Source organism: Trichogramma pretiosum, unplaced genomic scaffold (genome assembly GCF_000599845.2).
Source record: "Trichogramma pretiosum strain Unisexual culture from Peru unplaced genomic scaffold, Tpre_2.0 scaffold34, whole genome shotgun sequence".
Lineage (NCBI taxonomy): Eukaryota > Metazoa > Arthropoda > Insecta > Hymenoptera > Trichogrammatidae > Trichogramma > Trichogramma pretiosum.
This window is the reverse complement of record NW_019641683.1, coordinates 688,406-708,137: the sequence shown is the minus strand read 5'-3', so window position 1 is coordinate 708,137 and position 19,732 is coordinate 688,406. Positions and strand designations below refer to the sequence as shown.

General features: G+C 32.1%; 3 protein-coding genes across 5 annotated transcripts; 2 read left to right on the top strand and 1 right to left on the bottom strand.

Moving 5' to 3' along the window:
• Positions 1-230: 230 nt before the first annotated feature.
• LOC106660102 (sphingomyelin phosphodiesterase-like) lies at positions 231-3,576 on the top strand. The gene is made up of 7 exons (XM_023461069.1): positions 231-527; positions 598-1,166; positions 1,256-1,618; positions 2,759-2,951; positions 3,013-3,197; positions 3,268-3,423; positions 3,504-3,576. Exons 1-6 carry the CDS (start codon positions 231-233, stop codon positions 3,380-3,382), a joined length of 1,722 nt encoding a protein of 573 aa, XP_023316837.1. The 3' UTR covers positions 3,383-3,423; positions 3,504-3,576.
• A 5,681-nt stretch (positions 3,577-9,257) lies between these two features.
• Positions 9,258-13,172, top strand: LOC106660472 (selenoprotein M-like). Its single transcript, XM_014383444.2, has 4 exons — positions 9,258-9,470; positions 9,989-10,059; positions 10,142-10,211; positions 10,270-13,172. Exons 1-4 carry the CDS (start codon positions 9,378-9,380, stop codon positions 10,375-10,377), a joined length of 342 nt encoding a protein of 113 aa, XP_014238930.1. The 5' UTR covers positions 9,258-9,377; the 3' UTR covers positions 10,378-13,172.
• A 340-nt stretch (positions 13,173-13,512) lies between these two features.
• LOC106659813 (E3 ubiquitin-protein ligase RNF185-like) lies at positions 13,513-16,269 on the bottom strand. Of its 3 annotated transcripts, none has more exons than XM_014382530.2 (4): positions 16,087-16,269; positions 14,413-14,585; positions 14,154-14,285; positions 13,513-14,084 (listed from the first exon to the last, which is right to left on the bottom strand). In XM_014382530.2, exons 2-4 carry the CDS (start codon positions 14,559-14,561, stop codon positions 13,814-13,816), a joined length of 552 nt encoding a protein of 183 aa, XP_014238016.1. In that variant the 5' UTR covers positions 14,562-14,585; positions 16,087-16,269; the 3' UTR covers positions 13,513-13,813. The 3 variants fall into 3 exon arrangements, with proteins under 3 accessions (XP_014238016.1, XP_014238008.1, XP_014238025.1); XM_014382522.2 differs by lacking the exon at positions 16,087-16,269 and adding an exon at positions 15,780-16,000; XM_014382539.2 differs by lacking the exon at positions 16,087-16,269 and adding an exon at positions 15,245-15,748.
• Positions 16,270-19,732: the final 3,463 nt, after the last annotated feature.

Below are 19,732 nucleotides of genomic sequence, written 5' to 3'. Positions count from 1 at the left end.
ATACTACTGATTTGCGTTTCTAATGCTGAACAAAAATTTTTTCAAAAAATACATCAAAATAAAATTAAAAGAGAAATTTCAAGAAGGGAATTTTCAGAACTTGAGAGTCCTGAAGTCGATAGTTCGGATCCTAAATGGCTAAGAAATGTGATTTCATTTGATGAACATTTTGTTTATAATCTAAATTACTGTGTAAAGAGCTGGTGAGAATGAAAAAATGTATGTTACAGATGAATTATGATCAATGGATTTCGGATATGAAAAATGCTTTTGAACATGGCAATTATTCCAAATGGGCAAGTAGCGTTAACAAACAGATGAATGTCGAAGAAATGGTACAAGAAGTTAACGATTTATATAAATCATCTGCTTCTTGTATTGGCTGTAAATTTTTAGTTAATATGGCTCGCATCATGATGCAAAAAGGCAAAAGTAATGATCAAATTCTGGATATTGGAACGAAAATTTGTAATGTGTTTAAAATTCAAACGCCCAGAGTTTGTGAAGGTGTTATGAAAATTATTGGCGTAAGTTTGTAATTTGATGAATGCACTATGGGAAATCATATACTGAATTGAAGCCTTATCATCATTATAGGTCGATGTAGTGGACGTTGTACGTCATTCAAATTTGAAGGGATCACAAATCTGCAGATTTTTTTTAGGTCAGCCATGTGTCAATGGGTATGCAGCACAACACGATTGGAATATAACAATATTTCCAGCTAAAGAACCAAAAATCAGACATCCACTCACTAAACCATCTGAAAAAGTACCACCATTAAAAATCCTTCAAATTTCTGATACGCATTTCGACCCTCTTTATGAAGTGGGATCAAATGCTGACTGTGGAGAGCCTCTTTGTTGTAGAGCCTCTAGTGGTACCCCTAATTCCACAAAATCAGCTGCTGGAAAATGGGGTGACTACAGGAAATGTGACACACCTTTGATATTGTTGGAAAACGCAATTAAGCACATAGTTAAAACTCATAAAGATATTGATGCAATTTATTGGACCGGCGATTTACCTCCACATGACGTATGGGTTCAAACTCGAGAAGATAATATTGCTAATCTTAAATTTACCTCTAAATTGATGGCAAAATATTTCAAAGGCATTCCTATTTTTCCATCAGTTGGAAATCATGAAAGTGTCCCGGTAGATGGGTTTGTAGCTGTGTTTAAATATCTATATTATTTTTGTATGTCTTTTATATAATACGCAATGAACTAACTTTCAAAATAATATAATTTAGATTCGCTCCGCCACATGCACCACCGCATAAAAACATGTCTTGGTTGTATGATCAGTTAGCAGTAGAATGGAGCCGTTGGTTACCAACTAAAACTCATGAAACAATAAGAAAAGGAGCATTTTATTCGACATTATTAAAAAAAGGCTTTCGTGTTATTTCTGTAAATGGAAATTATTGCAGCAGAATGAATTTTTATCTTCTCTGGAATAGTACTGATCCACTCGACCAGTTGGCTTGGCTCTCTAAAGAACTACAATCAGCTGAAGACAAGGGCGAAAAAGTACACATCATTGGGCACATACCTCCGGGTGGTAAAGAATGTCTTAAATCTTGGTCAAGTAGCTACTATGATATTATTAATAGGTTCGTATGATAAGGAATTATTTCATAACTTGACCTTAACAATTCTATCGATTTTAGTTTAAATTATAGACAGTTACCTAGCTTAGCTTACCTGAAGTTATCGAGCTTATGATTTTAAGAATCACCACCTAAATTTTGGTACGGAAATTTGAATTTTAAGTCAGTCAAACTAAAGATTGAGTGCAAGCAAGTATGTGGTATTTAATAGCAGAAGAAAATTTTGATTGTTTTTTCCTCGACCGTTTTGTTAGCTAACTGGTATCCTATGTTGAAAAATCGTTGACTGATCCCTTCTGAAATTTTTACTGCTTATTGATGGCATGTGTAAATATGGGTGGAACCTCTCACATGTTAAGAATTTCGAGTTTAAGTATATTTATGGAGCAAAAAATCGCAAAAAAAAAACGTATGGTATATATATATAATATATGGCCGATTCTCTGTCAACTCAAACGGTCTAAATTTTGTTTCTATATCTAACACGATAAACATGTTAGACAAGCCAGGAATATCCAAAAAATTTTAAATGATTGGGGCCTTCTATGACCCTTTTTCAGAGGCTCGAAGTTGGCAATTTTTGCATTTTCCCGAAATGATCAAATATCGCAAATATTTCATTAACTTCTAGCTCGGTGAAGAGTGACTCAAACGATAAAGTGCGTGGGAACTTTTTTGTTGAAAATTGTCCAAATTTTCAGAAAAAACAGGTTTCAAAGTTATCTGAGCACTCTGAAAGCTTGTACAATAGAAATAATTAGAAAAAAAATGAAAAACTCGAAATCGAATCAAGTATGATCCAGACGTTCCTTTCCAAAACTACTTACGCCCTATAGATGCTATTAAATATCAAAAAACATGCAAAAGATGCAAAAAAAGGCCTGTACAGCAGAATATAACCTTAGATCCTCAGATGGTACACATGCTAGACAAACTCAAACCTTAATAGTAGTTAAATATAGCCTTCAAGACCACAAAAGTACCTTTAATTTGGTAAACATGCCTTTTAAACATACCATATTAAAGGTAATTTTGTGTTCTTCATTTAATACATACATACATCATTTAATAGAATTTGTTTTTCATTAGCATTCAATGTGCTATTTGAACTAATATGTATTTACTTTTGAATATCATTGTTAGATATGAAGGAACAATTATGGCTCAATTTTTTGGCCACACTCACTGGGATGAGTTTGAAATATTTTATGATTTGGAAAATTTGAAGAGACCAGTAAATATTGGATACATCGCTCCATCTATAACACCTTGGGAGAACGTTAATCCAGCTTATCGTATTTATTATGTCGAAGGTGATCACCCGAAAACCAATAGGGTACGTTTTTATTCGAACAGCAAAATTTATTGCGTAAATGTTCAACTACATATTTGTGTAGGCTATCATTGATCACGAAACTTGGAAAATAAATCTTGACGAGGCAAACAGAAATGACAATCCTGTGTGGTACAAAGCATACAGCGCCAAAAAAGCTTATAATATGAAAGCTCTTTCACCAAAAGATTGGGATGATCTCTTGACTCGAATGGATTCTAATGATGAACTTTTTGATACTTTTTATATGTAAGAAAAAGTTATTTATTAACTTATAATTTCATGATAATCGAATTATAGCATTATGCTCATTTTGCAGGAATCATTATCGCAATTCACCAGTTAGGCCCAATTGTAATAATGATTGTCGGAAAGAAATTTTATGTAATTTGAGAAGTGCGAGAAGTGAAAGTCGAACAGATTTTTGCAGTTAGTATTAAAAACTTACGAGAACATATTGGAGAAATATATTCAGGTGATTAAAAAAAACAAAGAAAATTAGATAGTCAGGAGAGTCAAGATTTTGTGAATAAATAATGTTTTCCATTTTTCTAGCTAAATATAAACGAAACCTACATTTTTTTCATTGGCGATAAAAAGATTTAGCACTTCAGGACGTTAAAGTGACAATGTATTATAAATTCATATTTTTATAAATTGTTAAATCACTCATAATTAAGATTTTCTTTTTTTTAAAGAAACGTTAAGAATTTTTTTTTAACGTGACAAGAGTAAAAGATTAATTTTTTTTTTTGAGATCCTCTATAATTATTTCTTCACATCCATTTTCATATACTTATGTGCCAAACTATATTGCAAAAATCGTGCTTTGAATGAAGTATATGGCCTCGTTTGAATTAAAATTTTTTATTTTCTAAAATTTGTAAATATCGTTACAAAGATGAAATTAAAATATGCAATATGAATAATGATTAAAAAAAGAAGATTTCGTCGTACTCTCGTACGTGAAAAAGAGAATTACTCGTCACTGTGCTTCTGTCTGGTGTGCGGCGCGAAATACAAAAACTTATACCCATGTAGCAGGGACGGAGTGGATTTATGACGCTTCGAAGTTGAAAATGGAATTAATACAGCACATAGTTAATGAACTTAGGCTGGTTCAAGCAAAAGAGTCAAATTTATAACAATGAATTTCACTGTTTTTGGGAAAAAAGAAAATTCGCATTGGAACAATTTACGCACTGCTTTTAAATTTCGATCAAAAACTTTATTGAAATCTCAAAACTTAAGGGGGCTCAACACATTATGCAAAAGATCATCTAACATGATAAAACTTATATCAATCGATTTGTTCAATCTTCAAAATGAGATTCCAAAACAAAAAAATGTGGTTGACGAACTAACTTTCGAGATAAATAAGTTTGAAAATCGCGATTTTAACACGGGCTCTTATGGGACGCGGTCTTTTATTGTTCATAACTAATTTAAAAGATCAACCATCTTAATAAAAAATATATTTTCTGAAAGAGAAAGTTTCAAGCTTTCGATTGATATGTTAAAAATAACCCCTTAACGAAGTAACTAATGAGTAATTAAACAAAATCATTGATTTCGAATAGTACGAGTAGTTGTCTGCCTAATGCGAGAAAGAGACAGACAGATGTCTCGAGAAAGAGACAGACAGATGCTGCGCTGTACTATTGTTATGATTGGTGTAGAGCCTCCTTAATTGAGAATTCATGTGAAAAACTGAAACAAAATAAAAGAAAAGTTTTCTTGAATTGTCTAGTCATGCATTTTGTCTGGGCAACTGTGAGAAATTTCATGCAATTACACGTTTATAAAAGTGTAATATGAACTCTTTTAGAAGATGTATGTCAGTGAAAAAGGTAATTTATTCATCTTACACTTTTCAAAAAAGTTGAATTCATGAAAGTTATTTTTTTAAAAAAGTGTAAATGATTTAATTTATACTTTTCATCGATGTACCTCTTCTGAGAGATTTTGAAGAAAGAAGAGTATTTTGCGCATACGACACTTTGGTAAGAATAGAATTAACACGTTTGGGCTTAAAGGGACATTAATATTGGAAGTGGAAAAAAATAATCGATTATTTTTACATAAACGTTAATTCTTTACAATCATAAAAATACTCTGTTAATATTTTAGAACGAAATGTGTAAAGGAAAAGTTATGTACAATTATGCGAAGCGGATAGGTGCTCGATATGTAACAAAACAAAAAAAAACTTTGAACGTTTTTCTCGAAACCACTTTTTTCAAATGGTATCAACAATTTGAGAGAAAATTATAAGTCCGATCCTCATGTTTCGAATATCTTTTAAAAATTCTCTAGAAACCTCTAAAAAGTTTGAAAATATCATCCCTAATTTTTTACGGGGTTGGATCCACCTCTAAAATTGCTTGTTTTTTCAATTTTTCAGAAAAACTCAGGCCAAAATCGTAAAAAATCTAAACTTTTTAGAGGTTTGTCCTGTAGAAAAAGTTGTAACGATCAAAAATACATATGAAACGCGAGGATCGAACTTATATTGTTTTCTCTCAATCGTTGGTACCAGTTGAAACGAAGATTTCAGCTACTTCTTTCTACATCAGACAAAATGTGTCTCAAGTCCCATAAAAATGTTTTCTTTGTAGTTTAATATGCCAGGAACAATACCCAAAAAGTTCGGAATTAATCAAATTCATAGATCTAGAGAAAAAAAAATTTTTTAATTAATTTTTTTTATTATTTGCAATGGGAATGTTCCCTTCGCGTAAAATATGTTGTGTTTTGACAGTATTATTCTAACATCACATATATAATAAAAATGTTCAATCGGTATAATTCATAAACGATGTAGATTTTTTCCGTGGAAGTCTTTATCGGACAATAAAATGACTCGATATCAGTTAAGTTGTCATGATACAGATCATTTGTCGCTTCGAATGTCGTGAGGTGTAAGATTACAATCTAGTTGTATTTGACATCTTGTAAGACCATTGTGCGCGTAGAAGCTCATCGATAATTAACACCATTTCCAAGAAACTCAATTTTTTATGAATTTAAATTCATAACATGAACTTCAAATAATGTTTGTAACACCAGTTATACATAAAAAAATCGTTTGGTCATGCTTCACACTCGAATTATGAAAAAGAATCACACACGAGTTCTGCTATAGTACATTACGTAACTGAGGCAGGGGGTTGTCTATCTTGCAAGATTGACAACCGACTCAGTTACGCATTAGTAGATTACGCAACGGGGGCGCACACTAAAAGTTGCGTACACTAATTTTCGTTATAACGTGCGGAAAGTCGATTTTAAGATCGCCAGCCGCGCGCGAAAGTCGCACTTTCCGCACGCAGTGATGAAAAGTATTTTATCACAGCGTGCGGGAAGTTTGATTTCCCGCACGCTCAGCCGTGCGGGAAGTACGTAATTCCCGAGCAATACTGTAATAACGATACTTCTCGAAATTACATACTTCCCGCACGGCTGAGCGTGAGGGAAATAAAAACTTCCCGCAACTCGTGATAAAAAATAGTATACGTCACTCGTGCGAGAATCACCCACTTCGCGCACGAGTGACGTAATGTACTATTTCATCATCGGGTGTAAGAAGTCGATTTTAAGATTTTCCCTCATGGCGCGGTGTGCAGGAAGTAGCACGCAGTGATGAAAAGCTCATTTCGTTACTAGCACATAAACGCCATTCACGTTCGAGTCTCGTCGAGCTTGTTTCGGCATTATCGCTGAGTGAGCTTCATGCTCGAGTGCTGCTGAGCTTATATCGTGTCAAAATACTGAGGGAGATTTCGACTTTACCGGGAATTAAATCGCGCTCAAGTTTTCTTCAATGTATTTCGCCACTCAATCACAATTACTGAATATATTCAACAAAATGTAAAACAAAAAATTAATAAAAATTGAATATAATAAGAGGTGACTCTCCCAATATTCAATCAAAATTCTATTTAATAAATGTCACATTGGACTGGAACTTGAAAAAAAAAGTCATCTATGTATCAAAAAAATAGTCTGTGCAAAATTTCAGCCCTTTAAAATCGAGTTACGCCATGCCGCTAATCGATTTTAGGTTTTTAATTTTATTTAAATTATTTTTATAGCTCATTTTTAGCAAACTTTACATAACATAACACGGGCAACTCGTGTCCGGTCTGCCCTCTTGCAGTGGAGGATGACGAGCACGTCTTCTTCCATTGCCCACCATTAACGGTAGAAAGAGAGCAACTCCACCACCTCACTAATGGGCCCTTGGAGCCCGAGACTATAGTTGGGTTCATGCTTGCTGCAGTACGCAGCTGGGAAGCAGTGTCCTCCTTCGCCAACACAGTCATAGCAAGACTCTGAGAAACGATGAGAGGGCGAGAAGAAGATTACCGGACGATGCGGTACAATGAAGACGAAACATAGACTTACTAACACCAGGATGAGCTCGAACAGCCCTATGGCCTCTCCCCGCTAAATAATTCCTAGCGATGGTCCCGCGAGAAAAGAACAGGAGCAGGAGAAGAAAGGATAGGTTTTAGTAGGTATTAGTAGAGAGGCACACATTAGCCCATTTAACAACAGTACACAAACATCAGTACATTACTCGAGCCTGACATATCCTTGCGATACCGAAAGGTCGCATGTTGAATGGATTTCTTTCCTCGTTAAAAAACACACTCACACATACACATACATACAGACATCAGTCACAAATTCTGTCTAGCTTACAAATATGTAATCGGAATTTACAAGATACAAAAATTGACGAAAGTTGATTTTTGACCCATCACAGAGCTTCCTCGATGAGGAAGCATTATTTAAGAAACTATCATCTGTTTTATACTAAAAAACGTGTATTTTCATCAATTGAAACAATCTGTACTTTTTTTAAAAGCTAAAAATTTGTTTTAACTGAAAATTTCGCATTTTTTATGACGCAAATTTTTGCATGCCCCGCAATAAAATTATTGCAACAATAATTTTCATTGAAATTTTGTCAATTTTCTATGCTTTTATCTGCGTCAACTTTCATCGCATCGGAACGATTTTTTTAGTTGATATAGATATTTGTTCTGGTTTTAAGCTATATATATTTTTAGTAGGTTTGAGTCAAAATTGAGTTACCGCAGTCACACTTAAGCGTAACACCTCAAATGACAGACAAAAATGGATCGTTTAAACGTGTACCTGGGATACAATCTTTTTTTTAATTCAAATTTAACATACATCATTGCAAAGTACTCTTTTTGAAGAGTAATTTGAAAAAAAGGAGGTCTCTACAAGTTTTTTTAGCATGGTTTTGAAGATAATGTTTTAAGTACTCAAAATGCCTTGTCTAACGGAAATCTCATCTGATCAAATTGTTGATTTTGTATAAATTGAGTCAGAACAATGTATCTTGTACGTGCGGGGGTATAGGGCACTTGCTTGTGAGTACTGTAAAAAAATGCGAGTTCTTGTAGTCCCAAATATTATTATTTGTCTGGCTAACATCGCTCTAATTTAATTTTAAGTTAAAAAATGACTTTAGTCCAGGTACGCGGTTAAACGATCCATAGCATTATACTAAATTTAATGTTAAAAAGAGCCTAAGAATTTAAAAACAGACGCACTAACTGCATGTTGTAAATTTGAAGAATTGAAATATTTTTATTCATGCTCGAAAAATTGTGAAAGAAAAATACGTTTGAGATGAGTATACAGTATTATCCAGCGCAGCGGCATAAGAATTAGTAATTTCTAAGTGTTGGTATGAAAACAAATTTAGTTCTTTCCTTGTGTTTCGAACCTTTTTATTTTGTATTTTAACTCGTATATTGAGCCCCTTGATGCTGTACATGAATGCCAAATTCCCCTGCCATCAGCCTACAACTAGGTGCCTGTATAAAGATCCAGGATGGTTCTAACCGGGAGAGGCTGTTTCTAATCTGGATATTTATTACTTATTACTCAATCAGTAGGGTGCTGGACTTAAATTTAGATGATCACTGTTTCAAGTCCGATCCTGGGTAAAGAAAAATTCATTTTTCATTTTTTTTAAGTCCAAAATTGTTTATAATTTCTCACAATTGCTCAGAACATCCATCTTTTTTATCGAAAAAGAGGAATAATTTAAATAACACAAAGATGCTGAATTAAAAATTTTCACTCACTTTTGCAGTATTCATCGAAACTCATTTATTGAAAAAAATTGAATCTGACTTTCGAATCATTAGCGCGCTTTTGAATTGCGTAAAAGCCCCATAAAACTCAATTTACCAAGTCTTAGTACGACGTATGATGTACTGTGGAGTAGACTTACACAACTTTGCCCATTCTCGACTGTAGAAACTCTCTTCGTGACTAAAAGTCGTATGATTTAGAGTTTTGACAGGCATAATTTGTTTGTTAATTTTATTTGAACAAATCAAGTTTAATTAAAGTGATTTATTGAAATTATAATTTTTAGCAATGATTATGGATAAAGTTTTGCTATTTTTTGTAGTGTTTAGCTTAGATTCAGCTCGAGCCACTGAAAATCATTACGCCTATGCCGTAGTGGAGGTGTGTATATAAAATTATAAGCCCGCTCACACCCTCACGCACACTTACTTTCTCATAACATTTATCATACGTTCAACGAGCCGCTGATTATTATTTTCAATTTATACTTATTTACGCATATCAATGACTTCAATGTCAAAACTTTTGTGTTTTCTGTTTCGTTTTTTTCCAATTCTTTGATTAAAAATGCTGCATTTTAATTATAAATATAAGATGTTTATTTCTCCACCGATAATTAGATATTAAATGTATCGGTAAAGTTTACTTACGACAAAAAAGTCATACATATTACTTTAATTTTTATATGAGTATGAAAAAAATTTTGTCACGTACTTATTATATCGTTTATACTTCAATTATTGGTTTTCATACCATTAAAAAAATTCTGAAAGAATAGTGCAGTAAGTTTTTTAAAACAATCCATGAACGAGACTTTAATAAGAAGAAAAAATTTATATTCCTACGAATTAAATGTGTTAGTCGCATATAATTAATCCCATAAAAAAATCTTAACACAGAGCTGCAGAGGATGTCAATTGAACAGGCTGCCTGACATTAAAAGTTTCATTTTTGAAGATCTTCCGAAATAGTATCCTTTTTACATACAGCATTAAACTTCAACAAATATTGTATTATATCGATTTTCCTGAACAACATTCAATTAAACTCAGTGAAGGTGTTGAATTCAAGCATATACAAGGAGTACCACCGGAGCTCGTACTTTACAATAATGAAGAAAAGGTTGGAAAAAATAATTTAAATTTTTTATTTACAATTGCTATACGTACATTTTTTATAGGAAATGGAACGATTTCAATTGGCACAATTGTCGCGAAAAGAATGCAACGATCTTCTCATTTCAAAGGGTTTCAAGAAGTCTGTACCGGCCGTGAAGGATGAGATTTGAAAAAATTGAGCCTTATAAATGCAACCGAGTTCAATTTTTCTCGGAATAATTCATAATTTAAAAAAAATTAAATTTGTTTCAATTGTTATCGAAACGAAACTTTTACTTTGCACTCTCTTTGATGGTTAAAAATATTCATCGTATATACATTATAAAGTAAAAACATTAACATTATAATAACACAAATTTGAAAAAATTTATAGTAATAATGACCACTTGATATTATTACAGGTAAAAATATCGTTAATAGACTATTTATAAATTAAATTTGTGATACACGTACATAATATCATATGTAAATTATATAATGATGCACGCATTTTGTCCTTTCTTTCTTCTCTAAGTACCTTGAAATAGCGCATTTTCGAATTATATTTAACAATTAATTGAAGTTACTTACTATTTATAATTGTAAGTATAATCACATTTATGATTATTTTTTTAATTATTGCAACAAAAAATTGATTATCATCAGGTTACTATAGTACAGTTTCTATTTGTCTACAAAAACCTGTTTTTATTTCCATTTAACCAAATACCTGTTTATGTGCTAAGGTCCAAATATTTTACAAAATTTCTTAAGCTTTTATTGAGTGTCATTCGCATGAAATTAAGTAGAGTTTTATAGTTCTCTGACCAAATTAATTTTTGTCAGAAAAATAAGAATTATGCGATTGCATTCAAATTTGAAAGTACGTTCGATAAATGTTATCACGCAAATAATTGTTCATCGCATTCATTTTTTTGGTGAAAAAAAATGATTGTAATAGTATTATTAGCCGTAATGAGAGGGTGAGCGTAGCAATTTTTGATTTATCTAAAATTTGTAAAAACTCGCCCTCCTAAATGGAGCTGCAATCTGTGATAAAACCACTAGTAAGCCCGAGTATTTAACGATACAATTTGTTTCTCCACGATCAATGTCTATGTGAGCTCTTATACTTATGTTGAATATGTTATTTGAAAGTGGAAATATCAATAATATGGTTATACAACGAAAACAAATTCTAAATTGTTAGATTTAACTATAAAATGCTTATAATTTCATACAGGAAACAATATTTCACAATGTTTTTCAATATTATAGTGAAAGAATATCAAACATAACTTGTCAAAATTGAATTACATACGTACTACTTAATAGTATCAGCTTCGTTATAATAAATCAAAGAGTTATCGAATCCAATGTTTAAATAAAATTTTTCAAACCAATTATTCCAACGACCAATTCCAACAAACCAATTTTGAAACCATTATCTAGGATATTCTCGAAAAAACGATGTGAACGTTTAAAATACCTCAAAATGAAGACATCTCATATAGTTTTTGAAAATTCTCTCGTATTAACCTTGGCTTCGGTATCTCCTTGAGCTTGCTTGTTGATTTTAAAAAATGCTTAACCAAAGATTATACATGGAAATCGACGTATTTGAATTATTTAAGGTCGAAAACTTAAAAAAGTCAATTTTCAATTAGGCCAGTTTTCCATGTCTTCTAGTCTTATGCCTACCATTGTAAATGTATTGAAATTATCGCGGCGTGGATAGCATACGTAGTTATAAAAATCCAAGGTGTCAAATGCGTAGGACATAATTCACCTTATATCATCGCAATAACTTTGAAAAAAAATCGTCAACGTTTCCCTGCTCATATATATCGTCTAAGGGAGATGAAATTATATAAATTACATTCATTGAGTAATTTTTAACTGAACTTTACTATTTAAATAATGTTAAAACTAGTCCAAAAATTTAGATGACTTGATTAAAGGTGAATATTGGATTTTGGCCGGGTATTAATAGGGACACGCTACCTTGGATTATTGATTGCTAACAAAAGTATCGACTTCAACGCCGTGATAGTTTTAATAAATTAATTTTTCTATGAATTAAATCCTTGTCAACTACTATAAAAACTATTAAAACAAATCTCGATGTCCGTTGGATTGTAATTACTTAAATTATAAAATAATATAGGTAAAATCAGCTGTAAATAATGTTATAAAAACCAGGAGTTGATAAAGCTGCCCATGAAAGAGCTTGAATTTGTTAAAATTACAAAAAGTCAAATTTTGTTCATTGTTCAAAATCGTTCGTATTTATTCATGAATTCGTATCAATTTACAAGCGTAAAATTTGGTTAAAGTAGTAGGCATTAAAAATAGATTATCGTAATATATCATGAATATGCATGTTTTTTTATACTTTCTATTTTCACAAAAACATATTTTCTATTTATAACAACAATCTTATGAATAAATTGTAATAAATATGAAATGATATTTATAACTAATAAAGTTAGTTGTAAATCCTAGTATTAAAATACGATGATTATAATTTTTAATTATATTTGTTGCACAAACATATGCTTTTTCTCATCGTATATGGTCAATTCAACTAACACGAAAAAATTGCGGAAAAAAAAATCATGGTAAATTAGTGTATGTAATAAGCTAAATGCATCATATTTTCAATGATTATATTCATTGATTCAATCAAAACTAATTACTTTCGTTAAAAACTGTGTCAGAATTTAAAGTAACTTCAATGTTTTAGCGATCAAGTTTGCATGTACTTTACAAGACCTATGTTTTTATTAACTAATAAAAATCAACCTGATTTTAAAATATTTAATTAAAAACTTTACATTAATTACTGATTTAAGTAAGCTAAATCAAAAATTAAGTTTTAAATATAAGACTAATGTTACAACCACTCTGATTCCGTATTTAAAAATTACTCATATTATTATTTACTATAAATAACCACTTTTCCCAATATCATAAAAAATCATATCTATTTTTCTTCTTCAACTACATTTTATAATTGATATTAGTAATCACTGAAATTCTATTAAAGAAAAATAAAATTTTATTATAAAATAAGTCTAAATTTAATTTAATTATGTACATTTTTAATGTTTCCCTATATTAGAAAAATTTTAGTTAATTTATGTTTGACACTTGGCCAAAGTTCTTCAATTTATACATTCTATGTAATGTTCATAATTTTTACAAATTATTATATTTTATATACATAAAAATATGCATTTTTTAAGAACTGATTTTGATTTTTACATAAAAGATACTAGGTGCCAGTAGCAGAATTTCTTGAGTTAGTTACCAACTTGTACATATACTTGAAAGTTTGCTAATTTAATTGAAGAAAACTTTAGTAATAGCATACTAACAAGTTCATGATGAAAATCACTTAAAATATTTCATTTTTGTATGATCGAAAATCAATAAAGACAATATTATTCATACAGGTTATATCATTGATATGCAATATTAATTAAATAACTCAGTACACACTGTAGTTATATAAAAATAAAAGTCCTTCTATTAAAAGTTGTCAGAATATACACAAAAAAAATATAGATTTTACAAAATTTTGATGAACTGACTTAGCAGTCTAGGATTTTGATTAAACTTCAGTTATGCCAAAAGTAACCAGAAAATGAAAGCAACAGCTAACCAGATAAATAATTTTGAAAGAAATGTATCATCATCTAAATGAGGGGTTCCATGTGGTGCTGGACTTGGCCGTGTTTCAGGAAAATTGAAGGTTGATGTGAAAAATCCAAATGGAAATGCACCAATGCCAAATGACATATGAAAACCTCCATCTCCGAATCCAAAACCAGGAAAACCTACATTGGCTTCAGGTTCACTTCTTTGGCCCATTGGGCGCGGTGGAACATTATTTCTGAAAAAAAAAATTCCTTATTAGAGTTCAAAATAGAGTTCAATTACAAGATTTTGTTGAATATTTTACCTTGGATCTTCTTGTTTTGAAGTACCTCTTCCATAAAGTGGTATGACTTTTTCTTTGCTGATTGCCGCTTTACACACAGGACATACTTGCCTTGTAATACGTGTTTCTAACCACTGATGCAGACAAGGCCAGCTGAAACAAAGTTATTTCAATTAAGTTACAAAAAATATAAATATTAAATAATATATAATATTGAGAGAATCAGCTTCTTTTTTATCATTAAAAACATAATTTAGATTAGATGATACAGCAAACATACCAAAATAAGTGACCACACATACTAACAACAGCATCTTTGGCAGTATCTAAACAAATATTGCATTCAAATAATCTATCGTCTTTTTCTTTCTCTTCTGCATTTGATCCAAGTGGATTCGATGGTCCAGGTTGGTTTTCCGTAAGCACCATAGTGGATAACTATTTTCCTAATATCTGAAGTGTAACAAAACAAGTAGTCAGTTTAAATAACATATTACAATAAAAAAAGATTAAACACGTTTGGAAGTTTCGAGAATACCCGACGCGCGTACGGTACCGCATAGCGCATAAATATGAGTAAAAGATGAAGATTTATTTAAAAAAAAATGAGATCGAATTTTTCAACGGCTAAATTGGGAATCATTATGATATCCAATTGCATTATTTCATCTATACACAGCATCGGGCACGTTCCGAACTTTAAACAATTCTTTTGATTGTTTGAATAGCCGTAAACAAGTACTATCGTTGCCTGAATAGCAGCACAGTCTGCGATTATATTATCAATGTCGTCACCCGACCATTCGCACATCAACAGGATATAGACAATAATCTTGCATAAAGTATAGATAGGTCTAAGTCTAAGCCTGTGCGAACTGGTAACGATATGTGCATTCTTATAAAGAAGTAAAATCGAATGAATCGAGAAATTGAAAAATGAAAGAGTAAAAGAGAGATGATCGCTCGTTGACAAAAACGATATGTAATAGGCAGGAAATAAAATGACTTGAAAGATTCTTGTATAAAATTAATCATTCGTGATTTGCAGCCATGATCATAACACTAGACAATTCTAACGCATACAATACCAACTACAGCAGCTGCAGGCTCACCTTTTATCAAAAAATGTTATCAACTCCACGTTCGTTTTTAGTATTAATACTTTTCTACACATACGGTTGTAACGATTGTGGCATAGTTTGTTGTATTTTATACGAGTGACAGCAGAGTAAAAGAGTGAGACAGGGAGTAATAGCAAGAGAAAAAGAGATAGAGAGAAAAGGGAGAGAACTATATAATACGGGTATGGCGATATAAATCAGCACTTTGGCAATATTTGCAATGCAGTAAAACTGATTGATATTTAATTCATTATCATTACGTTTATTAAAATGCTAAGAGTTGGTACGCTTTAATTAAGATAATATGCGCATTGGAACACTCGTCACAGCAGAAGACGCGATTACAATGTACGCACTCATGACAGCCCCATCATAACTCATATAGCCCATCGATCGAACTTGAGTATTAAACACATACACAAGATTTCAGGCTTTAATGTTAAGATCTAAGTATGAAGGTCGTTATTAAATAATTAGGTTATAAACTTTAAAGGCTCGATGCAACAATCGGACAACTTGTACTCACTTGACGTCGATGACTTATTTCTCGAACAACACTCTTTGAAGATTTCTCACAACTTGTACGGCATATGGGTAGGGAAAAAACTAAACTCGTGTGCATTGGCTATACTGAAAACTGCGAATCACGAGATGTCACTTGTCGCAGATAACTTTTCATGTATACGACTTTGTATCTTTGTAGACTACAGATATATATATATAAATTTGAGAGGGGGGGGGGGGGCTACATTAAAACTACATATTCTTAAGCGTAATTATTAGTTAGCGTATATATAAACCGCTATCAGCAGCTCGAAGTTGTTTGGACTTACGTGGCTTTTCTTGCTCCGATTCGCGCGTGGTCAATAAGCTCGATGATCCAATGACGTTTGTCCGCGAGTACGCGCGTTCCGTTGCCAGTAATGTTGTTGTTGTAGATATTGTTGTTGTTGTTAATGCACGTCATGCAGGTCAGGTTACAGGTAGCTGATATGCAGGCCCACTTATAGCGCTGACTTATACCTATATTAACTATTGGGATTTGAAAGAGGGCGGGGCTTAGGTTATGACGGTACATGACGCGTCATTTCTATATATTTTGAATTTTGGCGGGCACGTCTGCAATGGGAGCAAATTCACTTAGAAAGACGGGACTAAACTCTAAAGTATGAACATCTTTATACCAGTAGAGGCCGACAATCACAATTTCCAATATGCTAAAGCCTGTATATAGTATTCTGGCAATGTATAGATAAAATCAAGTCCAATAAAAATTCATTACTATTAATATGCTAAAGCACTTCATTGCATATGTTGTATCCTAAGGATGCAGTTTTCATTTCCCCTTATCCTCCTGACCATTAAATCATCAATTCCCAGTTACAGAGCCGCTCAAATAATGTACATACAATTTAACTGCAATTGCCCGAGAGTCGAGACTGTGCAAAAATGACAAAAGCCACACTGAGTGGGCGCAGAATCATCATCTCACACGAATGGCCTGACTTTGACTTCAAACATACTCTTACAATACATGTAGCCATTAGTGCTCACGGCTTAATTAAATGTTGCGATTTCGAAATCTTGTAATACAAGATAAGGCAAAAAAATGATATGAAAAATTCATTTGTACTAATCATTATAGCAATGACTTCTCTTCCATTTTTCACTAATTTAATATGATCATCATAAATGTTCAAAATACACTGAAAAAAATCGTCGGTGCGAATCCATCAAAAGTGGACAGCTGGATCAGAAAAAGATATTTTACTGCCGAAACAAAATTATTGGACGATATTTGGCAGCTAAATTTTGCAAAATTATTTTGCTGTGGCAGTAAATATCTTTTATGCAATAGTACGACGAAAAATGTCTTTTTTCGCACATTTTTTAGTGCGCAAAAAGCGTTTTTGGACACTTGTGTGCGGTAAAATGCCTCATTTCGACACTGGTGTGCGGTAAAACGTCTCATTTAAATGAAAGTATTTTTCGTCTCCTATTGCATAAAATTTTGTATGCAACACCCCAGCTTTTTGGGCACTTGTTACATAATAGTTATTTATGTAACAAGTGCCCAAAAGGCGTTTTTGGGCACGAGTGTGCGGAAAAAGACACGAGTGCCGGCTACGCCGGCACGAGTGGGTGTTTTTTGCACACACTGTGCGCAAAAAGCTGGGCACGTGTTGCATACAAAATTTTATGCAATAGTAGGTGAAAAATACGTTCATTTAAATGAGGCGTTTTACCGCACACCTGTGTCCAAAATGAGGCATTTTACCGCACACCAGTGTCGAAATGAGGCATTTTACCGCACACAAGTGTCCAAAAACGCTTTTTGCGCACTAAAAAATGTGCGAAAAAAGACAGTTTTCGTCATACTATTGCATAAATAACTATTTTTCACCACAGCATGCGGGAAGTGCTATTTCCCTACCGGAATAGCGGTAAAATCTTCAAATCGACTTCCTGCACTCGATGATGAAAAAAACTATACGTAACTGAGGCCGTTGTCAATCTTACACTCGTGTCAATGCAACCCACGCTACGCTCGGGCTGCAAACTGACAATCTTGCAAGATGGACAACCCCCCGCTTTAGTTACGTAATGTACTAGTATGCAACACGTGCCCAGCTTTTTGCGCACCGTGTGCGGAAAAATACCCACTCGGGCCGCCATGGCCTGCACTCGTGTCCTTTTCTGCACACGTGTGCCCAAAAACACCTTTTAGGCACTTGTTGCATAAATAACTATTTCTGATTCAGCTGTCCACTTTTGATGGATTCGCACCGACGATTTTTTTCAGTGTATGATTTTTGAAATTAAAAAATATATATATTATATACCATTATGAAAAATATTAACATTTCATAACAGTAGGGAATACATAAATATACACTCTAAAGATTTCGTAATATGATATTCGAGCAAAGATTACCCACATTTTCATTGTGCAAATATATAACTGACATAATTTAGTTTATAAACTTAATTACGTCTTTTATAAGACGTATTATTTCAACAGTAATTTTAATTTCAAACTTTATAAACTAACGTTGTGTACACTGTATCAGTAAGCTTCAAATAACTGATATTAATTTTTACTAAAATCTTCAATGAATTATTTGAATTTCATGGAAATAAATAAAGTAATTGCACCATCCGACAAAGTGAACATTTCTCGCCGTATTTTATAAATTAATTCAAATTCGGAAATTTTCTTAAAACATTAATAAACTTTAATGCAGTTTTGTGCCCTAATAAAATGCTTAAAAATGTGCACAGATTATTTACCGGTCAAAAACCCCAATATATAGATTGGAAGTATGCATCCTTCCTTCAATTTCCTTGGTTACGCAAACAATACAATGAATTAAGAAGTATGCAAGGATATAAAATCTTACTTTTATTTAAAAATGTAGGTTATACAATTCTATTACCTCTGTGTTTATTTTGTGAAACAGAAGTTGTTTTGTGTTTCTGCAGTTATGAGCTAGAACTATAAGTCGATGAAAATCATATCTAAAATATCAGTGCATCGAAATGAAGTAAAACCAATATGTAAGTAAATCTCGTGAAATTTTAATATATTTCTATTCAAAAATAATTGTTTTTTAGAACAAACTTGTGTAACTTTTTTTGGAACTTACAAGTATTTTAGAAATCTGAAAAAATATAGTGTCCATTGAATACGGGTTAGAGCCTTTAAAGATTTGAAAAAGTATGAATTAGTAAAAGTAAGAATTTATCTTGAGATTGTACAAGGTTTGGGTAATTAGGCAAGCCATTACGTAGCATTTTTTTTTCAAAAGTACAGTTTCAGTAATCAGAGTTTAAAAATTAAAAATAGGATGAGTTGAATTTCAAAATTCATAAAGGACGCCATAAATTGCATGTTTTATTTGAATTCGTGTTTATGTCAAATTAGAAATTATTTTAAGAACAAGAAAAAATTTAAAATTTTACATCAACATTACCAGGAACGTGCAATGGAGAACTGAATCACTGAAATCTTCTTTGTTGTCAGATCCTTAGAGATTTAGCTGAATGTAATAAGTATATCATTGTGTCAATAGCTCAAGTGAATTCAATCGTTAAATTAACCATACTCATCGTCTAATTTATAAAAAAAGTGTGTATTTTGATTGAATAATATAACAAATAGACAATAAATAGTTAATTTAACGATTGAATTCACTTGAGTTTTTTTGTCGCAATGATAAATTCATTTAATTCAAATAAATCTCTAAGATTCATTCTTTCAGTAAAATATACTCCTCAATAGACACAACCGACATTTTCTGAGTAACAGCACAACTCTAATTTCAATAAATATTATAAACATTGCATCAAATATTGATTTCCAACAAACTAATGCGTGTGAACAATAAAGTTGATTTTCTCGAGGTATTCTCACGAGCTTTTCGAATGTATTAAAAATTCATTCATATGCTATACCAAAAAAAGAAATTATTATTTCCA